Consider the following 25,148-nt stretch of genomic DNA (forward strand, 5'->3'; position numbering starts at 1 on the left):
AAAGAGAAAACCTTATTTTTCAAATTGATGACAAAGTCAAACAAAAAAGAAAATATGTATAATAGGAATATGGATGTATGAATGAAAGTGCTTATAGCACTCCCACCCCTCCTTGGGCTGGGCGCTGCTGGATGTCAGAAGGCAGAATGAATGGTAAATATTTACTCAAACTGAATTTTTCTAAGGAAGCTTTCTGGCAAAAAGTGAATCTCAAAGTTAAATTCTGAAGGCGTACAGAAATATGAATTAGCAGCAAGAGGGGCTACAGAATTCCCCCTGGGACTCATCTGCAGGGTCACTGACCACCAAGTACTCCACTATTTCAGTATACCACAAGGCCAGCACACTCTGCCAGACACGCAGGTTCCTCTGAGATGAGTGACAAACAGGACACTCCACTGCTCACCTTGGGATACTGACGGTGACAGACTTCGGCAAGATGCAACCCCGTGACCACTCCCAGTCTGGCTGCAAGGCGCTGGAGCAGGAGCCCCACGATGGTGGCCAACAGAAGAACCCAGAGCAACTAGAGAAGAACAAGATCCCATCATAACACTCATTAGACAACTGGAGTGTTTTCGTCTGGTGATGTGAATGAGAAATACTACATTCGGGAAACAGCCCAAGTCAGGAATCAAATGACCTGAGTTCTGTATCAGATTCTGCACATATCCTGCTACGTCACCTCAAACCTTTCTGAGCCTTAATTTTTCCCTAGTTCAAGGAAAACTATGCGGAGTAGATAAAATAAAATAAACTTTAAAAACCAGGTGGCAAAGTACTTGTCACCTAAGTGTCACTGCCAATGAAGCTGTGTGCATGTAACTGCTAAGGCTGATGATATCCAACAGGCAGAGTAGGGAAAGGATGTGAGGGTGTACTGTGTGCATTTAAAAGGGACAGGGGTAGGACTAGATGTTCACCTTAAATCCAGCCACTGCTCCAGACTGCAAATCAGATTCGATGTTTCCTGGATCCAAGTAGGCAATGCTCATAAGAAAGCCGGGCCCCGTGAAAGCCCAGAGTTTACGAAAGCTAAAACAAGAATGCTATACAAGAGAAGAAGAGATCAAACTAATTGTCACCTCCAAACTACTGATCTAATTTATCTGTTATTTTTTCACATATAAAGCAACAATATCAGCTTTACAAGAACAAAGGATTTAGGATGTTGGATACTAGGTATGTCCAAGTCAAACCTCCATCTTACCCACTTCTTATCAATAAACTGGCCACTTCTCTGTCCAAATAGGAGCCCTTCCCTTCCCCGCTCTTTCCATCAATCAGCCTCTCATTCTAAAACCTGAGTAACAGTATCAGTACCCTTGTGCCCAACCACTACCCAAAAGGGACAAAAGCCACTGTAAAAAAAAAAAAAGAACGTGAAATTCATACTTTCTAGATCAAAAAATAATCACTAGTACGATGTGGCAACTGTTTTCAAGGCCCTCGTTTTCCTGAACGGTTACTGTAAACAGTTATTCTGATTATAAAAGTCATCTTCAGAGACTGCTTGCCAAAATTAGATCTGAGGCTGTTGATCTTGAGTGTCCAGTAGACTTTTCACTCCTAAGTCTTCCCTAAATAACATTTTCCTCCAAGGATCTGTCACTAACCTCCTCCTCAGGAATGGCGATCTTCTCATCAAAGTAGGTGGTAAAGGGCTCCTGTGAGTCCTCAGCGGACTGGGGGAGAGATGAGCTACTGTAGGCAGGGTTGAGGGTACCAAGACTGGGAGAGTCCCCATGGTCTCCAGAAGCATCATCTAAATTGACAGATTTGAGAAGAAATAAAAATGAACAAAATACACTAACAACTTGTTCTTAGTAACTTTTAAATTAAATTTTTTAAATACCTAAATGCACAAGACCAACCTGGCTCTACTCAATTTATTTCTAATATTTTATTTTCATCTATATTTTTAATAAATTAATTCTTAACTAGGCAGTATATTCACATGGATGGAAATTCAGGAAATAAAACAAGCTGATGGTAAAAAAGCTCCCTCTCACCCCTCCTCCCCAGTCACTTTGCTCTAGATCAGTTTTAATGCTCATCTCACAATGGTTTTCCTACTTTCACATTTCTGTATTCCCAGTTGGCAATTTTTAGAATCATTTCATTTTCTTCTAAAAACATTGATGCCTAGGGCTCAAAATGTAACATTCCCCAACGAGCCACATTGGTAACCTAAAATCCTAACTTTGAGAAGAACAGAACTTGGGACAACACCTGGGTGGCTCAGTTGGTTAAGCGTCTGCCTTCGGCTCAGGTCATCATCCCAGGGTCCTGGGATCAAGTCCTGCATCAGGCTCCTTGCTAAGCAGGGAGCCTGCTTCTCCCTCTCCCTCTGCTGCTCCCCCTGCTCGTTCTCTCTCTCTCTCTAATAAGTAAAAATTAAAAAAAAAAAAAAAAGAAGAAGAACAGAACTACATCTGTCTAGTGGGTTACTACTCTCCTCCGCCCCACCCCCAACCATTATTTGGTAGGACTTGGCTAAAGAATCATCCTTGGACATTATACCTCCATCAGGCTTCTCAAAAAACGTGGAAGTTGAAAAATCCTGCCAGTTGGGCTAAAATCTGAAGCTGCAGGGAAACCACCAAACAGGAACCCTGACTAAGGCCTGCAGTGAAGCGCTTCAGGTCACGGGGTGTGGGCACCCTTGTGACAGGAGGACTCATCTTAGACTGCTTATCAGTGTTTCCGAGTCCTGCATCTTACAGGTAATCTTAAATGCTGGGAAGGGGAGGGTCTAGGAGAAAAGGGCTAATCTGCCAGAAGGATACAAAGCCCAGTTTGGTAATCATCAAATGGCAACATCCAATTAGAAAAACAAAAGCTTTCTTTTTATAGGGAGCTGACCCACTTCGTGTGAAATGGCCCTGAATTGAAGAGGAAATTTAAAGAAAAGGAATGAAAATTCTATAAGGTGAAACTGAGAACTAGAAAGAATTAGAACACTCCAGAAGCTCTAACAGAATACAGAGTTTAATGCAGGCGCTCGGTATTTCACGGTTCCTTAACGTACCTGAAGTGCTGTGAAGAGCCCAAGCATTCTAAAGGTTTTTACACCAAACCTGTGATTAATACTTGCCCTTGCAAGCATCACTGCTACAGAAACCAAACTTGCAGCTAATCTTGGCTCATCTCAGAATTGGAAATAAGACAGGAGACAGATCTTTATGGTTATCATTTACAGCCCAAGTTACTAGATGTGATTGGACTGGACCTGATTGGAGCAGGTCTCCATGATGGCACTGTTAGCCAGGGAAGGACAATTTTTGTTGTAACAGATGACAAGAAGAACATTATGGTCAATTTTTATTGCTGATTTAAACCTAAGTCCAAGTAAAAACCAGACAATAACACAGCTGTAAATTACCATCTGGCATCTTCTGTTCAGGACCCAACACCATGGTGGATGCCTGAGTGTCCAAGTTCTTAGAATAGGATTCTGGAAAGGAGAAAAGGGAGACAAAAATCAGCAAGAAAAAGCTAACAAGTTCAGAACCAGCATTTTGTTACTCTGTACAACTGACCCCATACTAGATGAAAAGAATAATTCTACTAAATTAGAGAACCTTGAAAATAATTACAGTTTTCAGAAATGATTAAGAGATATTTAGTACAAATTAAAAAGTCTTAATCACTTTTTGCTAGCAAGACTTTAAAACCAAACTGAAGCAAAAGGTATTTCAGGGAAGTAGGTGAATACTTTTAATACACCCACAAACAGGCTGCTAAGCAATCCCCCAGTCTCTCTGCCTTTGCTTCGACATTAACTCAAATATTTATTTAAAACCAGATTGATTTCCCCCAACTTTTACAAATTTTTAAGGACAAAGATCTATGACTCTCTCTGATCTAAGAAACAATTTAAGCTCACGATTCAATTTTCTGGAATGGAAGGAGAAAAGCACCTCACCACCATACTAGTAGTGGAGGGCCATTACTTCCCAGCCTCATATTTCCCTGAGGAGACAGAATTTTCCCCTATAATGTTTCTCATTCCCCAACCCTTCAGCACCAGAAGAAGAAACTAATCACCATGGCTCTACCTTCCTGGGCACTCAGAGAGAGATGAGGCACCAGGAAGACTAGGCATAGTTTGCAGGATGCCAGCACTTCTCTCCATCCGGCAAGGGAGTTAAGGACGAGGGGTTGTCCCAGAGGTCTAGCACCCTATTAGGTTAAGTTTAACTAGAGGGAGGGGAGGGATGGTGGTGAGCCCATGTGGCCACAGGTCTACGGAATACTCTCCAATCAACCTCACCAATAAGGTTGATTTTTTTTTTTTTACATTTAATCTACTGATTAAGGAATCTATTTCTCAGGTGATTTGAAATTTAGAAGGAGAAAGATGAGGTAATATTTACTGTTAGCCCCAACCCCCACTTAAATCCCACTAAGAACGATCCTACTAAAAAAGTTATAAAGTCTCTCCTTAGTTATCTTTTACTGTAGAAAGTCTTTTTCTCTCTTCTCCCTTGTTCCTATCTGAACATTCTTCTACTTTCTTTTTTTAGATAATTTACCAATATATTCCGTATTTGTTTTAAAGAATTATGGAATTCAGACCGCAAGGGTTCTAGGTTTCATCCATCTTCCAAAATGTAAAACAAACCACCACTTGCTAATTTGGATAACATAATCTTTTACCTCTATACTCACCAATATCAAGTATTTTGTTACAGTGGACAACTAGCCATGTCTCTCCCATCAGGTTTTAAGCAACTAGATGGCTAAACACCAGCCAGTATATGCCAGTAACACTGACTACATTCAAACCCTCTTTAGCATCTCATCCGAATGGGATTTACATATCTGACCACTGAGAACAGCAGTAGACACTTGGATTCCAATTACAGCTCAGCCCCTTGGCCCCACCCAGAGCCTTTATACTTTTATTTTACACACAATTCTGAGAAGCCAGGTTATCCTAACCCATAATAAATTAGACACCACAAATCAGCTCCAGGACTTTAACTCTTATAGGAAAAGGTCTTGGGCCACTTCATATGAGGCAAAGAGCTCTTCTTTATACTTTGATCAACTCTGAGAACATTATTATTAAAAATAATGTTATTAATATTTTATTATTATTAATTATATTATTATTAAGAATAACTCAAGTTTCTTCTAATGTGGCTCTACTTACCAAGAACTGACTAAATTAGATTACTTTTGTGGTGACGACCTGTGTAAGTCACAGAAGTGTTTAATGCATCTGAGGAAATTTCCTACCCAAAATAAGCTTTTAAATTATATTTAAAAAACAAACAATTGAGATAGTAGTGCATTTTCCCCTGAGTCTGTAGTCGATAAAGGTGATAGTCAGGGGTACCAGGGTGGCTCAGTCGGTTAAGCTCTGCCTTCGGCTCAGGTCATGATCCCAGGGTCCTAGGATGGGGTCCCGCATCGGGCTCCCTGCTCAGCAGGGAGTCTGCTTCTCCCTCTGCCTCTGCTGCTCCCCCCACTTGTGCTCATGCTCTTGCTCTCTCTCAAATAAATAAAATCTTTAAAAAAAAAGTGATAGTTGAATAATCTTAGATAGAAATATTTCATTATAAAATTTTAAACAATTGTTATTAGTATCCTAAGGGATTATTTCTATGTTACTTACATACAGAGCTAATAAACACAAGAAGTCTGATCTTCTCTCTGAAAGCTCAGGAATATATTATTCCAAGAAGGAAAAAATGATTCTAGATTCCAACTTTCTCATCAAAACTTTTAGTCACCAAACTATAAGCTCTATTGCTTCCAGTGTCTACGGAACGTGACTAGGGCAGGAAATAAAGTGGGTCAGTTATACTTGGTGAGCTGCACAGTATTTAATCTCCGTGGAAATTTAAGACCCATACAGAAGCAGTTAATATTAAAACAGTTTTGCTTTCTAGGACCATGCCACCAGGTTGTTTCAGTCGTTTAACTATATTAATGAAAAGATCAAGTTGCAACACAAGCAACCAGAATCAATCTGACAATACTTTGATAATTATGATTAATATAGCTTTTATATTCTAGCTCACCCTCAACCATAAAGTGTCACTTCTTCCAAATCCAGTAAGTTTCCTCCTGTCAAACAGCAATTAACAGCAGAAAAAATGGCACTCTTGGTTAAATGTAATATAACTATTTTACCCCATTCCTTATCAAAAGTTATTAAGAATGGGGGTGCCCGGGTGGCTCTGTCGGTTAAGTGTCCGACTCTTGACTTAGGCTCAGATCATATCTCAGGGTTGTAAGAGCAAGACTCACACACCCAGTGCAGAGCCTGCTTAAGATTCTCTCTCTCCCTTTGCCCTTCCTCCCCTCCACCAAAAAGAGGTTGTTAAGAATGTTTTATGTTTTACAAGTGGGGTGCTTGGTTGGCTCAGTCAGTAGAGCACGTGACTCTTGTCTCAGGGTCATGAGCTCAAGCCCCACACTGAGTGTAGAGGTTACTTAAAAAAAAAGTTTTACAAGATAAAAAGGCCAATAAAATTACACTTTCTGTCTAAAATGCCAAAAGTGCACATACCCTTTGACCCACCAATTCTATTTCTAAGAATGGACCTTAAAGAAATACTCACACAAGGAAGTATGTGCAAGGAAATTTCCTGTAACATTGTAGTATCAAAAGACTACAAACAACCTAGATATTAGTGGAGGACTGGTTAAATAAACTACGTACATTTACAGGATGGCGTGCCGTACAGCTACTATAATAAAGCAAATCTAAATGTACTGATAGGAAACAATCTCCAAGACATGTTTTTAAGTAAAAAAACCCAATGTATAGAATGGCATGCATCATTTATGTCAAGAAGAAAAAGAAAGAGAGATAATACACACATGTACATGTATGGTCTACTCCCGAGGCACACACCAAGACTGTAATGCTGTCCCCAAGATGAAGGAGTGGGGGAGCAAAAATGAGGTCAGGTGAAGGGAAGACCTCTCATTGAATATACACTGTACACCGTTTTGCACTTAAAAAAATTTTTGTCATGTACTTGTATTACTTATTTTTAAAAAATATAAAGGTCATATGGATTCACTCAGCTTCCAAACAAACACTCTCAGGATGTGTAGTTGAACTCTGTCTGACAAAACTTCTGTAGTGGATAATCAGAGATCTACACCTATCCAGCTGGCAGGCACACACTGTCTTAAGCTTAACTTACTACTACTTTGTCTTAGTGCCCAAATAGCCATGCTCTGCAATTATGAACTGGGAGTTTCACATGAACGCAAAAAATTAAAGGCCACGTCGTCAGGAAAGATAATTTGGGTATCTCCCCAAACACATACTAGCTATAATCAATTTTGAACATCTAAGTAACATGAATTCACGTGTTCTTTTAGCACTCACAAGAACTCTAGAAGAACAATTTTCTGAAGAACAGTTTAGATAGGGGCATGTGGGTGACTCAGTCGGTTGGGCATCTGCCTTCAACTCAGGTCATGATCCCAGAGTCCTGGGATCCAGCCCCACATCGGACTCCCTGCTCAGCAGGGAACCTGTTTCTCCCTCTCCCTCTGCCACTCTCCCTGCTTTTGCTCTCTCTCAAATAAATAAATTTAAAAAAAAAAAAGAACAATTTAGATAGCCCAACTCTGTTTTAAAAACTGCCCCTAAGAAAGTCTGAAATACTGAATACTAAAAAACATTTAAATGTTTTCCCCGTATGGTTAAAAAAAAGGTTGAATTTGAAATACTTCTTTCTTATAAAACTCCCCTATAGAAAACAAAGGTCCTCGAAATTATTTCACTGATTTCAGAGCTGTGTTCAACATTGCAAAGGTCTCCCTAAAATTAATTATAAGGTTTAAAGAGGAATGTTTTTGAACAGTCCTCTAATTCATCCCCTCTTTTTACCTTCCCTTCCCTACATGACTAAAATCAAAGACAGCATTAAAGTAGGAAAAGAACTCTTATAGAGAGAACCGGAAGTGTTTGTATGGTAGCAACTGGTTAAATAAATGTGAACAGGAATGTTTAACTTGACTGGCAAAATTCACAGCAAGGCAGTCAGGAATCGTTCTTGCGAAACAGGGAAAGACCAAACACCTCCACCTGTATGTAGACCTGTTGGTGCCGTCCCAACTTCTACCAAAGCATATGTAAGGTGCTAAGTCCTTAAACACCGAACAAAAACTGTTCTCTGGGGAAAAAATAAAATATAGATTATAATAAATAAAATAAAATGAGGTTGACTGGCAAAACCACCTCTTCTCCCTCTTGATGCTCCCCTCAGACAATTTTTCAGTGCCAGCAACATGCTGGTGACACAATCAAAAATGCCAAACGCAGAGAGCAAGGCTTTAGAAAGTGATACCCGAGTTATTTATTTGAGAATAACAGGAATTGTGATAAAAAGAAAAATTCCATTTGTCCTGAAATGTAAAAATTTCCAGATCTATCTAAAATCCTTTTCCCTAAAAGTCTCCTTTATGGCTAAAGTAGTTGATATTTCTCTTAAACCATTATTATTGATCTACAACCTACGTCATATAAGATGTTCTTCATGAAAGTAAGCTCCTGTCCTGGATGACTGCAAGTCAACAAAACTCGGAAATATTCAAGTGGTTTGAACAGAGCTAATCGTTTTCTGAACCCTATGTATTTTAATAAGGAAGATTACTAGCCACTTTTTTTTTTAAATAAGAGATTATTGTTTTGTTTTTCATTCCAAATCAATGAATAAGTACCATTTTCTGAGTCATTCCATTGAGGATGTCCACCTCATTAGTTCCAAAACTCAATTTGCCCCCACTGGGAATGAGGGGGGAAAGAAACAGCTTAGAAAAGCCATGTGAACCAATTACTAGTAATGGGATTGAAATGGTAATCAAAGCTCCCAACAAACAGAAGTGCAGGAGCAGATGGCTTCACAGGTGTATTTTACCAAACATTTAAATGACAGTTAATACCTATTCTTCTCAAACTATTCCAAAAAATACAAGAGAAAGGAAAACTTCTAATTTCATTCTTCAAGGTCAGCATAACCCTATGATACCAAAACCAAAGACACTACAAAACAAAGCACTTCGGGGGCACCTGGGTGTCTCAGTCGGTTAAGCATCCAACTCTTGATTTCGGTCTAGGTCAAGATCTCAGGGTCGTGAGATCAAACCCCATGTTGGGCTCTGTGCTCAGCAGGGAGTCTGCTTGAGATTCTCATTGTCTTCCTCTCTCTCTGCCCCTACCCCCATTCACTCTCTCTCTCAAATAAATAAACAAATAAATCTTAAAAAAAAAAAACACACACACACCAAAAAACTATAGGCCAACATTCCTGATGAATATAGATGCAAAAACCCTCGACAAAATATCAGCAAACCAAATTCAACAGTACACTAATAGGATCATTCATCATGATCAAGTGGGATTTATTTCAGGGATGCAAAGGTGGTTCGATATCTGTAGATCAATGAGCTGTACCATATTAACAAGAGGAAGGATAAAACCATACAATCATCTCGGTAGATGCAAAAAAGCATTTGACAAAATATGACATCTATTCATCATAAAAACTCAACAAAGTGGTACAGAATGAACATACCTCAACATAATAAAGGCCATATGTGACAAATCCACAGCTAACATCATACTCAATAGTGAAAAGCTGAAAGCCCTTCCTCTACGATCAAGAACAAGACAAGGATGTCCACTCTGACCACTTCCATTCGGCATAGTACTGGAAGTCCTAGCTGCAACAATCAGACAACAAATAAGGCATTCAAAATGGTAAAGAAGTAAAACTGGCACTACTTGCAGCTGACAGGATATTATATACAGAAAATCCTAAAGACCCCAGGAAAACTCTATTACAACTAAGAACTGAATTCAGTAAAGTTGCAGGATTCAAAATTAACATACAGAAATCTGTTGTGTTTCTATACACTAATAATGAAGTAACAGAAAGGGAAATTAAGAAAACAATTCCACTTAAAATTGCACCAAAAAAGAATAAAATACCTAGGAATAAATTTATTAAGCAATGAGGTGAAAGACCCGTACTCTGAAAACTACACGACATAAATGAAACAAACCGAAGATGACACAAGCAAACGGAAAGATTCACCAATGCTCATGGATTGGAAGAATTAATATTGTTAAAATGTCCATACTACCCAAAGCGGTCTACAGATTCAATGAAATCCCTAACCTAACCCTTTGAATCTGTATTTTTGTATCCTCTGGGTAAATACCTCATAGTGCAACTGCTGGGTTGTAAGGCAGTTCTATTTTCAACTTTTTGAGGAGCTCACATACTGTTTTCTAGAGTGGCTACATCAGTTTGCATTCCCAGCAACAGTGCAAAAGGGTTCCCCCTTCTCCACATCTTCACCAATACGTGTTGTTTCCTGTGTTGTTAATTTTAGCCATTCTGACTGGTGTGAGGTGATATCTCCTTGTAGTTTTGATTTGTATTTCCCTGATGATGGTATTGGCACAAAAACAGACACATAGTTCAATGGAAGAGAACAGAAAACCCAGAAATGAACCCACAACTATATGGTCAATTCATCTTTAACAAAGCAGGAAAGACGATCCAATGGAAAAAAGACCGTCTCTTCAACAAACAGTGTTGGAAAAACTGGACAGCCAACACGTAAAAGAATGAAACTGGACCACTTTCTTACACCATACACAAAATAAACTCAAAATGATTTAAAGACCTAAATGTGAGATCTGAAACCATAAAACTCCTAAAAGAAAACACAGGAAGTAATCTCTTGGACATCCGGCCTTAGCAACATAGTTATGGATATAACTCAGGCAAGGGATGCAAAAGCAAAATTAACTACTAGGACAACACCAAAGTAAAAAGCTTTTGCACAGCAAAGGAAAACATCAACAGAACAAAAGCAACCTAGAGAAAGGGATAAGATATTTACAAATGAGGGGCGCCTGGGTGGCTCTGTCGTTAAGCATCTGCCTTTGGCTCAGGGCATGATCCTGGCGTTCTGGGATCAAGCCCCACATCAGGCTCCTCTGCTGGAAGCCTGCTTCTTCCTCTCCCACTCCCCCTGCTTGTGTTCCCTCTCTCGCTGGCTGTCTCTCTCTCTGTGTCAAATAAATAAATAAAATCTTAAAAAAAAAAAGATATTTACAAATGATATATCTGATAAGGGGTTAATATCCAAAATACATAAAGAACTTCTAAAACTGAAAACAAACCAAAAAAAAAAAAAAATCTGATTAAAAATGGACAGAGAACCTGAACAGACATTTTTCCAAATACATACAGATGACCAACAGACACATGAAAAGATGCTCAACATCACTAATCATCAGAGAAATGCAAATCAAAACCACAATGAGGTATCCCCTCATACCAGTGAGAATGGGAAGTATCAAAGGCACAAAACAGTGTTTATGAGGATGTGGAGAAAAGAGAACCTTTGTGCACTGTTAGTGGGAATGTGAACTGGTGCAATCACTGTAGAAAATGGTGATTCCTCAAAAAATTAAAAACAGAAATACCATATGATCTAGTATTTCCACTACTGGGTATTTACCCAAAGAAAATGAAAACACCACTTCAAAAAGACATATGCACCTCTAGGTTTACTGCAGAATTATTAACAAAAGCCAAGATATGGAAACAACCCAAGTGTATATAGATGAAAGGATAATGAAAAAGTGATAAATACACACACACACAGTAGACTATTACTCAGCCATAAAAAAAGAATGATATCTTGCCATTTGTGACAACCCGGATGGACCTAGAGGATATTATGCCAAGATAAACAAGTCAGACAGGGAAAGACAAATACCATATGATTTCACTTACATGTGGAATCTAAAAAGCAAAACAAACAAACAAATGAACAGACTCTTAAATATATACAACAAACTGATGGTTTATTGACCATATAGTTGTCATGGGCAAAATGTAAAGAGGGATTAAGAGGTACAAACTTCCACTTATAAAATTAGTAGTCAGTCAAGGAGATGAAAAGCACAGCATAGGGAATGTAGTCAATAATATTGTAATAACATGATATGGTGGCAAATGGTAACTCCACTTACCAGCAGTAAGCAAAACGTAGAGAATTGTCAAAGCACTGCTGTATACCTGACATTAAGGTAACACTGTATGTCAACTATAGTAATTAATTTTTTAAAGAGCCATGTGAACTCCTGAATTATTCTTGGGGATGTGAAGTTTAGAATTTTTAAAATTTAAGGATAAGTGTATCCTATTTTTCTCTTATGAAGATGAATTTGATATAAAATGATAAAATGAAGAAAAGATAGGCTGAGGACTGATTACACCTACTTCTGTGAAGGAACAAACTGAAAAGTCCTTGTGGTGTTAGTTTAAGAAAAAGGTCTGAAAATTCTAATCCACACTACCTAAGTAGAGAATGTCTTCATATTAGAATGTTTTCAGCCAAAAGCCACACAAACACACCCAGTTCATAAAGTACAAACAGTACTCCTATTGTATCGTGTGCTTAACGCGCATCAGGGTTTCTGTGTGTCGCTCTTTCTCACGCTGGCACAACGGCCACCAGCTTAGGCTGCTCTTCCTTTTACTGACTTTGTATACCGTAGCAATCATCTCGAAATTGGGAGAATCTTGCTTAGTCTACCAGAGAGCACAATTTCAACTCACCGTCAAGTCTGTGGTTTCTCACCTAAGCTGGACTTCTGAGAATCTATGTTTTAGAGTTGAAATAAAAACCTGACATTGAGAACATCTAATGATAAAAAAAAAGAAAAAGAAAATGTTAAGCAGCAAGGAGGGAAGAGTCAGATATGGGGAGAAAGAGGACAGCTGATAATGAAACTGGCTGACTGGGTGTCAAAGATGATAACAGCTGGGAGAAATGTGGCCAGGCTGTCAAGAAGTACTGATCTCTTAGACAAAAATATCACTCATCAAACAGAGACTTCAGAATTAGAAGGGCCTGATACCTACTAAACAGAACACTTTCTGCCCGAAGCTGAGGCTTAACCAGCTTTCACACCTCTTTGGCTGCTGACATGTCAGGGGCACTGAAGTCTTGCTTCTGTATAGGTTGGTCTTTGTTCCTCTTAGTTCTCAGACAGAGAGCTTCCTCTGATTTCCTCCTAACCAGAGGTATATAGCAGCGTGTTTCCCTTTGGGTGAACCAACACGGCCTCCCGGCCTGACACACTGATCCTAGAACACAACTCAAAGCTCTGTGAACAATTTCAGAGACCCTTTATATTGAAATAATACAGTCTATTAAACCAACTTACACCCACTCATGCCTCAGAAAAAATGTTCTGCCCTCACACTTGTTTGAATAATTTTTCTCTCGCAAATGTGAAGAATGCTTATTATTAGACTACTCAATTCATTTATTCCAATGACACATACTGCCCTCTTGGATATAGCCTGGCCTTAAAAATTTGAGTACATATTTTCCTCGACATGCCTTTTCTTAAAGCAAAGAAAAATTGTATGTACAGACAGACAACAGTTACTACAAGATTCTCCGGCTGCACATATGCCTCCTTCTGCTCTTTGGAGCCTGTTTAAATTTTAATAACTAACCTGTAGCCTTCTCCTTCCATTACCTAGGAGTTTTAACAGACACTTGATCATTAGTGATAAATGGGACCAATACAAACAAAAATAACCCATACACGATGACCCACTAGCAATAAGCACAAAGACAAGACTGAGAACCCTAACTTCCCAATTTAAGTTTTTACTGGAAGCTTTGGTCCTTACGTTAAAAAAAAACGTAAGTTACTCCATAAATTAAAAGTGGAAGAGGAATGAGACAATAAATATATTTTTATCATTCCCGGCCAAATGTTTTACATTCCATTCTGATGTTATGATAGTTTATAATACAAACAATGTCGCATTTTATCCATGATATTCCTGATGATACCTGAAGGGCTGTTCTTTGTGTCTCCACGGGCCAATAAATGTCAACTGTTCAATATGTGTTTGTTAAATTATCAAAACAGGGGCGCCTGGGTAGCGCAGTCGTTAAGCGTCTGCCTTCGGCTCAGGGCGTGATCCCGGCGATCCGGGATCGAGCCCCACGTCAGGCTCCTCCGCTGTGAGCCTGCTTCTTCCTCTCCCACTCCCCCTGCTTGTGTTCCCTCTCTCGCTGGCTGTCTCTGTCAAATAAATAAATAAAATCTTAAAAAAAAAAAATTATCAAAACAATAAATGGCATCTGATGAGTGAGACGACAAGGGTCAGGGTCTTCCAAATTTTTATATTCTGCACATTCAGATGCTCCCGGCCTTCTTTTCCAAAATATTTTATTCAAACCACAGAGACAAAGATGACAACAATACCAGGGCAAAATGCTTCCCCTTCTGCCTCAAACACTCAACTCTTCCAAGACGTCACTCCCCTTCCTCCTTATTCAGGAACAAATAAAGAGGTTCCAAGACGACACTGTTCTCTACTCTCAACAAACCAAATTCAACTTTCAACCCTACAGAACTATTAAACTGCCTCATTCCAAAGTTAAATAAGTGAACTTACAGCATCCCTACTTCACCCAAATCGGGCCAGCATACTGCTGCAGTTAAGCGGTGCTCTTTTTCATAAACTCAGTTTTTCATTTTGTGATTATCCTATGTGTATAAAAAGCAGCTTTCATGGAAGGGAAGAATCAGAAGACAGAATAGTCTTTCAGTAGTGCCTTCCAGATAACTTAAAACTAACCTCATAGAAAGGGTATCTATCTGTCAGCAGACATTTGTATTTGTGTACGTGGAGAGAAGGCAAGGAATAAATAAAGAGGTCTCTGACTCCACAGCATCCACCCAAAAGATGCTACTTTATGGATACCATTCTCTAACCTCTAACCTTCCCTTCCCTGAGTCCAAACTGACATAAAGCTGCTTAGTAGTTGCTCCAGAGAGTAATCCAAGGAACTACTGCTGATATCCTAACAGTAAAGTAAGATTAGAGTCATACCAAGCTTCCCCATTCATTAACAAGAAGTGCTGCCAGACTGCCCAGAAATTCCCCTCCCGAGTCCCACAGCCATTCCGGAAACATGAGAAACCAAGTATTGCTGCAATCATGGCCTTTTTGGTATTGGATCCAAAATAAACTGTGCCTAGCCTAAGACCGTAAATAAAGTATTTTCCGATGAAAAACTAAACAGCCAAAGAAGTTCCAAGGTTTCATTTACCCAACACAGCTATCACAGACACACCTAGTATAGTGATAGTTTCCAACCTTATTTAATGATAAAAATAAACACCCAGTAGAAAGCCTCTAATCATATGGAATTATACTATACCTTCAGGTCAACATTACGGCCACGGATAGAAAACAAGGGCCTAAGGGTTCTTTCACAATAGGCTCAGGATTCTGAGCAAACATTAAGTAAGTAGTAATGTCAGAATTCTTTAGTTTTGAATCTTCAGGGGAAGGAAGGCACAGGTTAGTAATAAAAACTACACGCCAAGAACTGTTCTAAGCACCTTATGTGTACTGTTACTTTATACTCACCAACAACCCTGTAAGACTGGTATTATCAATCCCCATTTTAAGTACCTGGAAACAAAAGAACCAAGAGACTAAGCAACTTGCTCAAAGGGTTACACAGCCAAGAAGTGGTGCAAACTGGTGGGCCTTCGATTTCACAGGAGTCAAGGTAAACAGTGTCCCCCGGTTTCACCAATATTCACTAAAATTATGGCCAGCAAGAGTTTCTGGAAGCCTATCTGCCCTTGCCTCTCCTTCCACAGAATTTTTCCTTTTGTCTTCCACTTCAAAGATATGCCACGTTCCTTTAACTTCACAGCGCTCCTCTTAAAGCAATAGACAACATGAAAACATGTTCATTTCACGCACAGGAAAACTCGCGCCCAGGTTTCTCAACTTCTCTCCTAATGATGCTCTTTGAAATCGTAGGATACATGAGGTGGGGTTTGGGGGGGGAGATCAAAAGAATTGTTTTGATAATTTAATATTCTTTTGGAAAAGAATCCAAAGACGGAATATCAAAATACAGCTTTAAAAGTAGGGCTATAAGAAACCGAACAGTCGGAAAGCATCTACCCCATTACACACCGTGCGCCACAATGCCCCCCTATAAAAGGACCTGGAGCCTGGCAGGCGCACAAACAGTCCTAAAACCGATCCACACGCGAGTACTCAGCGGCCTCCCCAGGCCCCGCACTCGATAGCTCTCCACGGATGCTGGCTGCACTGAAGTGAACTTTATTGTTGGAGAGGAGCGGCGGGAGGCCCAGGGAGCGGGCGCGGGCCCAGGGCTCTGCAGATAAGGAGGAGGCTGGCGGGACCTTGCCCTGTGCCCGTCGCCTCCACCGCGGCGTGAAGCGGGTTAGCGCACCCTCGGTCACGGGTTCCGGCGCGGTGGCAGGTCCGGCCGGGGGTTCTGCCATTTCTCCTAGGCCTCGGCGGGGAAGGGGCGAGGCCCCCACAACCTCAGGCGTCCGCTTCCCGCCCCCCGCTCTCCGTCTTCCTTCTAAGAATGCGGCTCCGACTGGCCCCCCGCGCCTCAGGCCCTCCCGAGCCGCACAGCCTCTCGCTGCTCCGCGCGGCGCCCTGCGCGCCCCATACTGGCCCCGGCGCCTGCTCCCTGGCGCACCCTCGAGCCGCCCTGCGCCCTCCCGGCCCGCCTAGGGAAAGCGGCGCGGGCGCGTGACCCCCGACCTCGCCGGCCCGTCGCCTTACCGGCTCTGCAACCACCTGACAAGAGGCCCTCGCGCTGGCCGCTCCATATCCCGGGAGCTAGCGCCAAGCCGGCCAACCCCCTACACGCCCCGCGATTGGCCCACAGGACCGCAGTTGCACATTCCCATTGGCTGGATTCCTCGTATTCCCCGTAGCTGCGGGCGTGCGTGGCCAGCCGACGGCGTCCCGAGGCTCCGCCCGCCCCGGGGTCAAGTTGGAGGCGGGGCCACGGCGGCCTGGGCGGGAGGTGCTTACAGCGGAGCCATTGCTTGCGCGCGTCCTGCTCGCCGAGTGTGGATTCGGAAGTTCCCACGGCGCGGGCGCTCCCGGGTCACATAAATTACCTACCGTAGTTAGCCGCTGCCTCACACTAGGTACCGGCGGTCGAGCCCCCTTTTTTTTCTGGAGACATTGCTCTACGAGGTAGGGCTCCACTACAGAAAGTTTAGCCAACCTGGCAGGACCGTGGCCTCTTGTCCCCAGAGCCACATCACAGTATCTGCTCCTCGCCAAAAGCAATCCATACCTGGGAGGAACCGCGAAACGGCAGCTAGTGCAGCCAGTTCCACCGCATCAGGTGCGCTGCTCCCATCCTACCGGTCTGTCTCGCTTCCTCCCCCCAGGCTTTATCTCTGTCTACCTAAAAGCAGTCCCACTCTAGTCTCAACCTCACGCGCCAGTCTTTCCCTGAAGATAATGGCCAGACTAGTAGTGCTTTGGAGGGAAGGAAAATGGTCTGACAAGCCACCCTCATTTTCTGTAGTGTCCTTCAGAACATCCAGAAGCATTCTTAGACACCCCCCTACAGCTTACATTAAAGATAACCAAGCTTATTTAACCAAATTGTAGGTCTAGAAAGGAAAAGCATCAACCCCTCCAACTTCTTTTTTCATGTAAAAACTGCTAGGAGAAAATTTTATTAGATAGTAAAAAGAGTCCGAGAGAGGACGATAGGAGAGTGAACTGCAAAAAGAAAAATCCAAATCAAATACAAAGTAAAAAACTCAGGGACAAAAAAACTGGGCCGAGCATCGTCAGTTATCTGATACAGGCTGTTCTCCATACAGAATTGCTCCTGGAGAGAGAAAGAAAACGCAGATTAATTCTGAGAATCTCTCAACAAAACATCTGGGTAGTTTCAGCAAGACTTGATGAAGTCCCTCCAGACCAGAACCTTTCCTTTGGGAGCCTCTGCTGCCGCTAGAAAGTAAAATGGCTGGAGCCATTCTTGTCACCTGCCAGGCCTGCTCAGCTGAGCCACCTCCTTGGGCTCCTGCATAGTTGCTGGCTACTTACTGAGCTCACAGTGTGGGGCTTCCTCCGTCTTCGGTTGCTTCTTCATTGTGCAGACTGGATTTGACTTTTCCCAGTGTCGCCTCCTGCCTCTATATATGCAGACAAGTGCGCCTCCCTTGGTTAGATAAGGTCACTTGGGGCTACCCTGAGCAACACCGCATTGGTAAAGACACAGCGGGGAGTTTCAAGAGGCAAGCCACACCCTTCCAAGCCTGATCAGATTTCATCTTTGACCTGCCCTGAAAAGGGAAGCATCATATATCGGCCACTCCTGGATATTAATGAGCAATTAATTGCGTTAGAAAACTTTTATTCTAAGATTTCGTCTTTGATGCGTTTGGCAGGAGATGGAGGGCAGCCTGTGAATGCCAGTGGATGAAAGGGGTGGAGTTAAAGGAATTGCTTTCCTTCAGGACGCCACTCCCCTTAGTGTGAAGCTGGTTGCGGCACTTGTACCAGGCCAGCAAGTGTGCAAGGACTCTGCTCCCCTAAGGCGTGAGCTGAAACCAATTAACCCCAAGCCTGACAGTCTACTAGTATTTTCCATAGGTGCGTGCAGCACTGATGCAATTATGATGTGTCTCAGTGTGTGGGTAAAAATACCGCCCAGTCTATTCCTTGGGATCTGAGGGACCTGCTGGCATCAGCCTGGTTAATCAGTGATCCGTAGGCCGACTACAAAGCCATGCAAACCCAGGACTGGGATGCCTGACGGAAAAGCAAAAGAAACAAAACAAAACAAAATTAAAAAAAAAAAAAAAAAAACCCGAGACTCGAGAAAAACAAATCCAGAGCAAGTCCAGAATTTCTCAGTCTGGGAGGAAGGGAACTGAAAGAATGAGGAAATGATGCCTCTGGCAAATAGTTTAGTAGGCCAGCTGGAGGCACAGGTGGAAAGGAGACAGAAGGGGGAGGTGAGGAGAATGAAGTGGGATACTGGGAGGAAGAAGTTGCTGCCTTCAGAAAGTTTCCTGATAGTTTTAAAGAAAATCTGCTTAATACCATAAGAAACATACGCATATTAAGTATGATAGAAAGAAATATCTTACAATGGAAAAGAAAGAAAAGAGTAATAGATTTATATTAGTCAAAGTAGGCTTCTAGCAAGTGGCTCTGCTTCCGACTCAGAACAGCCATAGGGTCAGCAGAAGGATCTCTAGATCTCCTGCCCTGGACCCAGATGAAGATCTCTTTACTCCAGGACGCACACAAGCACTCAAAGTCCTACCGTTACAACTTGACCTGCTCCCTGTCCTGTTCTGCCTCAGACAAGTTCCCTAATCTAAAGCTGCCTTAGATGGGGTTGGCCACCAATTTGTCTCCTTCCACAGGAAAACAGAAGTACATATGAAATCAGCCACAAACTCAAATGTTGGAAGAAAAAGCCCTACGTTTGTTGAGGAATTCCAAAAATAGGAGTGGATTTTATAAGAGACTCCACCATAGCTCCTGTCTCCTTTCCCAGCAGTTTCTCCCAGCACGTACACTCCAGTCGTGCCTTCCAGCTCTGCAATTCCTACTGACAACATTAGCTCACTTTTTCTTACGTATCTATATCAAACACCACATTTAACGTCACAAACTTGAATTATGCTCACAATAGATTTGTGAGGCAGGAACTATATTTTGCAGTTTGGGAACCGAAGTCTTAGGGAGGTTCTTACCTAAGTACATACATCTGTCAGTGGCAGAGCCAGGCTTTGAGCACAAATCTGTTCCTCAGGAACCAGCCCTCAACTACTATTCTGTACTGCCTCTATTGTGGACACCCGAAACAGTTCCCTTTCATTCACATCGAGCTTGAAAATAATCTTTCGTAACATCCTATTGTAAGTTCCCTCAACATTCCACACTACCACCCAGGCCAACTCATTTCTGTGTAGATGTTAATAAGTATTTGCATCATGTGTGCCCTTTATTGAAACAGAAGACTTTTCTTTCCATGCTTACCTTCTACTCACTCTCCAAGTATTCTTTTTGTTACTTTTGTTTTCCCTGAAACAGCTGCCTGGAATTTAACTACTCCTACCCCTCCCCTTCGTTACCTGGTAGACATTATTATTATTATTATTTAAGCTTCCCTTAAAATATACCCCCCTGACTCCTCCAGGCAGCATTAGCCCTACATTTTGTCTTCTACCCAAGGACCTCTTGTTCTACTCTACCACTGGCTCATTGTGTATATTTGAGAGCCTACTATGTGCTAGGCATACACGGGGTGGTACAGATAATGGCACAAATAAGATAAGCACAGCCCCTCATAGGGTTATTGCTTTTATACATTCTTCTTCTCCCATTAAATTGTAAGCTTCTCAATAGGGGTGATTATCTTTTTTTTTTTTAAGATTTTATTTATTCATGGGGGGAGGCAAAGGGAGAAACAGTCTCCCCAAGGAGCAGGGAGCCTGATGTGGGACTCAATCCCAGGACCCCGGGATCATGACCTGAGCCAAAGGCAGACGCTTAACCATCTGAGCCACCCAGGTACCCTAGGGGTGATTATGTTATCTTTGTACACCTGCTGCTAACAAAGGCCAGATATATGGGAGGTGTTTCATAAATGTATTAGCCCGCTTTTTAATATGTTATGGCTGACATGTTTCCTGACAGGGCATTACAGAATAATAATTAGGATATATCTGTTTCTATTTATGTATCTATTTCCAAAGTTGAGTCTTACCTATCCTAAAAATATTCCTCCCTTGACTTCTGCTAGCCTTGTAAGGCTCTTCCTGGGATAAATGCTGGAATGCACAGGCAGGACCCCCTTTGAGAATGAAGGACTTAGGACCCCAGCTGTTTGAAGAGGGAATGCTGCTGGCAGCTGGCCCTCAGCCGTCCTGTCATGCCCCTTTCTCAGGCAGCCCATGCTGAATGACTGATTTACGTGGGAGTATAACGATTCATCCTTCTCATCCCAAACGGACAGTTCTGAAGGTTGGCTGAGCCTTTGTCCTATGTCACAGCCCAACTTCTCCTTCTGTGCAGATTTGCTTCCTTCCCTTCCCTTAGCGGCGATCTCAAGATCACTTCCTAATAAAACTGCTGCCTCCATCTGAGTTGGCTTCCCTTCTTAATTCCTCCCGCAACCCAAAATCAGTGTTTCTGAAAAAGTGATCTGCACTCACTCTGCTTCCTGAACACCCATGTATTTTTCCACTCTTTGTGATCCACCCCGGAAATGGCTTTCTTGTTAGCTAAGTGATATCATCATTGGCTGTCTATGGTCAGAACCCACAAACTCTTCAGCTCTTGCCACATTTGAAATGTTGTACCACTCCTGTTCCAGTTCTTTCTTTGGATTCCATCATACTGTGTTTGCTGGGTAGCTCTCCTATTTTGTTTTGTTTAAAGATTTATTTATTTTAGAGAGAGAGAGGAAAAGAGCATGAGTGGGAGAGGCAGAAGGAGAGGGAGAGAGAACCTCAAAGCTGACTCTGCACTGAGCACGGAGCCCAACACCGGGCTGGATCTCACAGCCCCGAGATCACGACCGGAGCTGAAACCAAGAGCTGGTTGCTTAACCGACTGAGCCACCCAGGCGCCCCTAGTTCTCCTATTTGGATTGCCCTTCCTCAGCTTTCTTCAGTTGCTATTTTTCTTCTCTTTCCTCCTACTCCTTAAATGTAGGCATTCCTTAGGTTCAATCCTTAGTCCTCTAACTCTACCTAATCTTGGCAACTTCGATGTAATACCAGGACCCACCCAGCATTAGAGACATTTGTGGGACAGGTTGGAATAATGGAAAGAACAACCTCTTAAGAGTAAAGTAGACCAGGGTTCCGGGTCTAGCCAGCTGGGAAACTATGGGTATGTTATTAAATCTTTGTGTTTCATTTCTTTATCTGAAGTGGGGATGATACCAACTTCATAAAGATGCTCCCTCTATTTTTTTGTTCCCCAAACGTACCAATGTTCTTTCTTGCCTCCCCATCTTTTCACATGCTGTGCTTCTGTCGGAACATTCTTGATTTATGCATCCTTCACCTGGCTGACTCCTACTCACCACTGAGGTGTCACTTTAAATGCTTCTTCCTGCAAGAGCCTTCCCTGAGGCTAGTGTCTGAGTGAGGCCTGTCTTCTATGTAGTCCTATGTGCACTAGGCTGTATTCTTCCCTTCCATAGCACTACCCCCACAAATTGCTTTTGCTGTTTGTATTTCTCCTTGAGAGCCAGGACTTTTGTCATGTTCAGTGGTGTATCCTCAAGGAGGACTCCAAGGCCACGGTCACATCCCTTCATAGCCATGGCACCATTTCACGTTCTCGATGGTGATTCCCAAATGCCATTACTCCCTGCACCCTCTTTCCCTAAGCTACAACTGCCTCTTGGACTTTCTCCCTGGCTGTCCACCTAGAAAGTCAACATTTCTAATTATCCTCCTTTCTATTCAAACCAGGTTGTTCTTACAATTTTCCTACATTCCCAGCATTTGGGACTTAAAAATTGAAAGTCATCATGGATTCCTCACCCTCCCTCACATCTAATAATGCCAGTTACCGTTGCCTACCTGCACAAGGTCAATTGTCCCCTTCTATTTCAACTGCTACCTTTTTGCTTGGGCCTCCACAGCACTGACCTCACAGCTTCAATGTCCCCCAATCGACCTGAGCATTTCCGTTCCCCACTTACAAATGTCCTATTGCCTGCGGAGTAAAGAAGGAAATGGGAGGTCTTATTAACTGAGTGCTACCTCATGCCATGTGGAGGATGTTTTACACACACACCACATTCAAATACAGAACAGACTTCATCTGACAAAGCTCCTCCCGCCACGGTTCCTGCCTTCTTTCCACCTCATCTTCCACCTCTCCACCATGCAAAGCCTTCATTCCAGTTGAATTTCATTTTCTTTCCCAAACACATGGCCTGACCCTATGCTGGCTCCTTCTGTTACCTCCACTCACAGTTCTAATAGCCGCTTCTCAAGACCTAACTCAAATGCTCCCTGCTCCTTAAAGCTTTTCCTGATTCTCACAGGATGTGATTTCTACTGCTCCTGAATCTTTGCAGGGGGTTTTTTGGCTCATATTTTTCCCTTTATTAATTATTTGAGTTTATTCTCTGATTTCTGTCACTAGATTATGAGTGTCATATAGCTATACATACGTTATTTGTATCTTTCATTGCACCTAGCAATATACTTAGCACTCAATAAGCATTTGTGATATCGGACTTTAGCTTGGATTTGACTTTACATATACGTAACCTGTAACAGTGCTTTTTCAAACTGGGTTTCAATGCGTTTTATTGAATGATGAAATCAGTTTAGCGGGTCACAATCAGAATTTTAAAAAAGTGAAATGGGAAACATCAAAGACTGTCACAAGTACTAAGGTAGGTATTGCTTTTAAACTTTAAGAATGTGTGTATAGTTTCTTACCATTGCAGTCAGAAAAGGCGGAAAAACACCGCTGTAATACATATGCATTATTTCAGTCAGCTGATTATAAGCTCCTTGATGAGAGAAAGCAGATCTGGCAAACCCTAATCTTACCATCAGCGAGAGCCAACCCCCTACTCTGAGTCCCACTCATACCAGGAAGCTGTCAGGGGAAGTCAAACAGGGACTCAACACAAACAGCAACGTCCTGTCCTTAAGTGAGCTTCTCTTGTATCAAGAGAGACAAAAAAATTAATTCCTGAAGAAATCCTACAAGTACTTACGCAGATGAAGAGCTATAGAATAGGCCTGGGATTTGGAGCCAGAAGACCTACTTTAGAGTTTATTAGCTGTGTGATGCTGAATGAACTGCTGGGTTTCTCCGAGCTTCAGTTTGACCAACTGAAGGAATAAAATACATCCCACCTCACATAACTTTGTTAAAACTAGGTCCTCGGGGTGCCTGAGTGGTCAGTTGGTTAAGCGTCTGCCTTTGGCTCTGGTCATGATCTGCAGGTCAGGGGAATCAAGCTCCAGGGTGGGCTCCCTGCTCAGTGGGAAGTCTGATTCTCCCTCTCTCTCTCTTCCTCTGCCCCTCCCCACCCCTTGGTCCCTCTCTCTCAAATAAATAAATTTTTTTAAAAAAATTAAGTTTTATAAACACACACGAGGTTATTTTGTGAAGTATAAAAGTGTTCAAAAATTTTAGGTAAAAACCTGCATGTGTTATTCAGTAAACAAGTGAAAATCGATGTGGTACAAATTTTACAGTTAAATGTGCACTAGGAAATAAAAATAAATGTGCACTAGGCATGATTTTCGTCTTGTTTTTGATTGTGAGTGACAGCCAGAAACCCATTCAGATCTGTTGTGCTCAAAGGGAAATGAATCTCTCACATCAGTGGGAAATCCAATGGCACATCTAGCTTTGAGCTGGGCTGGATCTGAGGACTCAAATATCGCCAAGCCACTGTCCACCTGTCTCCTTCTCTCTCTCACTCTGCGCTCTGCATCAGTCCGAGCATGACTTCATTCTCCGGCAGGTTCTCCTTGCTCGGTGGGACAACAGCCACCGTCTGCCCTGGACTGATGTCATCCTCACAGCTTGCAGGTTAGAGTACCTCTTCCCCTGCTGTTCCAGCAGAAGTGTCAGGGAGGGCTCTGTTTGTTACCTAGCATGGGTAGGTATCATCAGCTGAAAACAGTGCTCCAGGGGTGCCTGGAACACGAGCTGACCCTTAGAGCTAGGGGGTGTGGTCAGCCCTACCTGAGTCACCTGGACTGACAAAGAGATTGGTGGGGAGTCTTCTGTAGGGATGGGGTCAGAGATTCCGAATGACAGAGATTCCGAATGACCAAGTTTCTAAAGCTGAATAGAATTGGTTTAGAAAGACTTCATGGATGGGGCGCCTGGGTGGCACAGCGGTTAAGCGGTTAAGCGGTTAAGCGTCTGCCTTCGGCTCAGGGCGTGATCCTGGCGTTATGGGATCGAGCCCCACATCAGGCTCCTCCGCTATGAGCCTGCTTCTTCCTCTGAGCCTGCTTCTTCCTCTCCCACTCCCCCTGCTTGTGTTCCCTCTCTCGCTGGCTGTCTCTATCTCTGTCGAATAAATAAATAAATAAATAAATCTTAAAAAAAAAAAAAAAAGAAAGACTTCATGGTTTCTTCTGTTTAACTTCACCATACAACAGAAATCGGACCCAGGGGAAGCTCAGTAAAGGGTGCAAGTGAGGATAATGAGCCCCGTACAGTGAATGTCAGGACTGATGGTAGAGGTCCTGGGTGACCCTACCAACACTGGGTGGG

The 25,148-nt window shown here is 42.3% G+C and overlaps 1 protein-coding gene and 1 long non-coding RNA gene across 5 annotated transcripts in view; both read right to left on the bottom strand.

Moving 5' to 3' along the window:
* The window catches only part of SLC11A2 (solute carrier family 11 member 2), a 36,372-nt gene extending 19,540 nt beyond the window's left edge, over positions 1 to 16,832 (bottom strand). The window contains exons 1-5 of one of the 3 annotated variants that reach the window (XM_040642452.1): positions 16,662 to 16,832; positions 3,386 to 3,457; positions 1,617 to 1,765; positions 924 to 1,049; positions 407 to 526 (exon numbers count right to left, since the gene is read on the bottom strand). In XM_040642452.1, the coding sequence (XP_040498386.1) occupies positions 407 to 526; positions 924 to 1,049; positions 1,617 to 1,765; positions 3,386 to 3,419 (429 nt within the window). In that variant the 5' untranslated portion in view covers positions 3,420 to 3,457; positions 16,662 to 16,832. Of the gene's footprint in view, positions 1 to 406; positions 527 to 923; positions 1,050 to 1,616; positions 1,766 to 3,385; positions 3,458 to 9,554; positions 9,590 to 16,661 lie in introns of those variants that run through there. The other 2 variants (XM_040642451.1, XM_040642450.1) reach the window with 2 other exon arrangements.
* A 90-nt stretch (positions 16,833 to 16,922) lies between these two features.
* LOC121105423 overlaps positions 16,923 to 25,148 on the bottom strand; it is a 19,042-nt gene continuing 10,816 nt past the window's right edge. For both annotated transcript variants that reach the window (XR_005837931.1, XR_005837930.1), the window contains one exon: positions 16,923 to 17,736. This is a non-coding gene — a long non-coding RNA (uncharacterized LOC121105423). The remainder of the gene's footprint in view (positions 17,737 to 25,148) is intronic.

This window comes from Ursus maritimus, unplaced genomic scaffold (assembly GCF_017311325.1).
Source record: "Ursus maritimus isolate PB19 unplaced genomic scaffold, ASM1731132v1 scaffold_26, whole genome shotgun sequence".
Taxonomy (NCBI): Eukaryota; Metazoa; Chordata; class Mammalia; order Carnivora; family Ursidae; genus Ursus; species Ursus maritimus.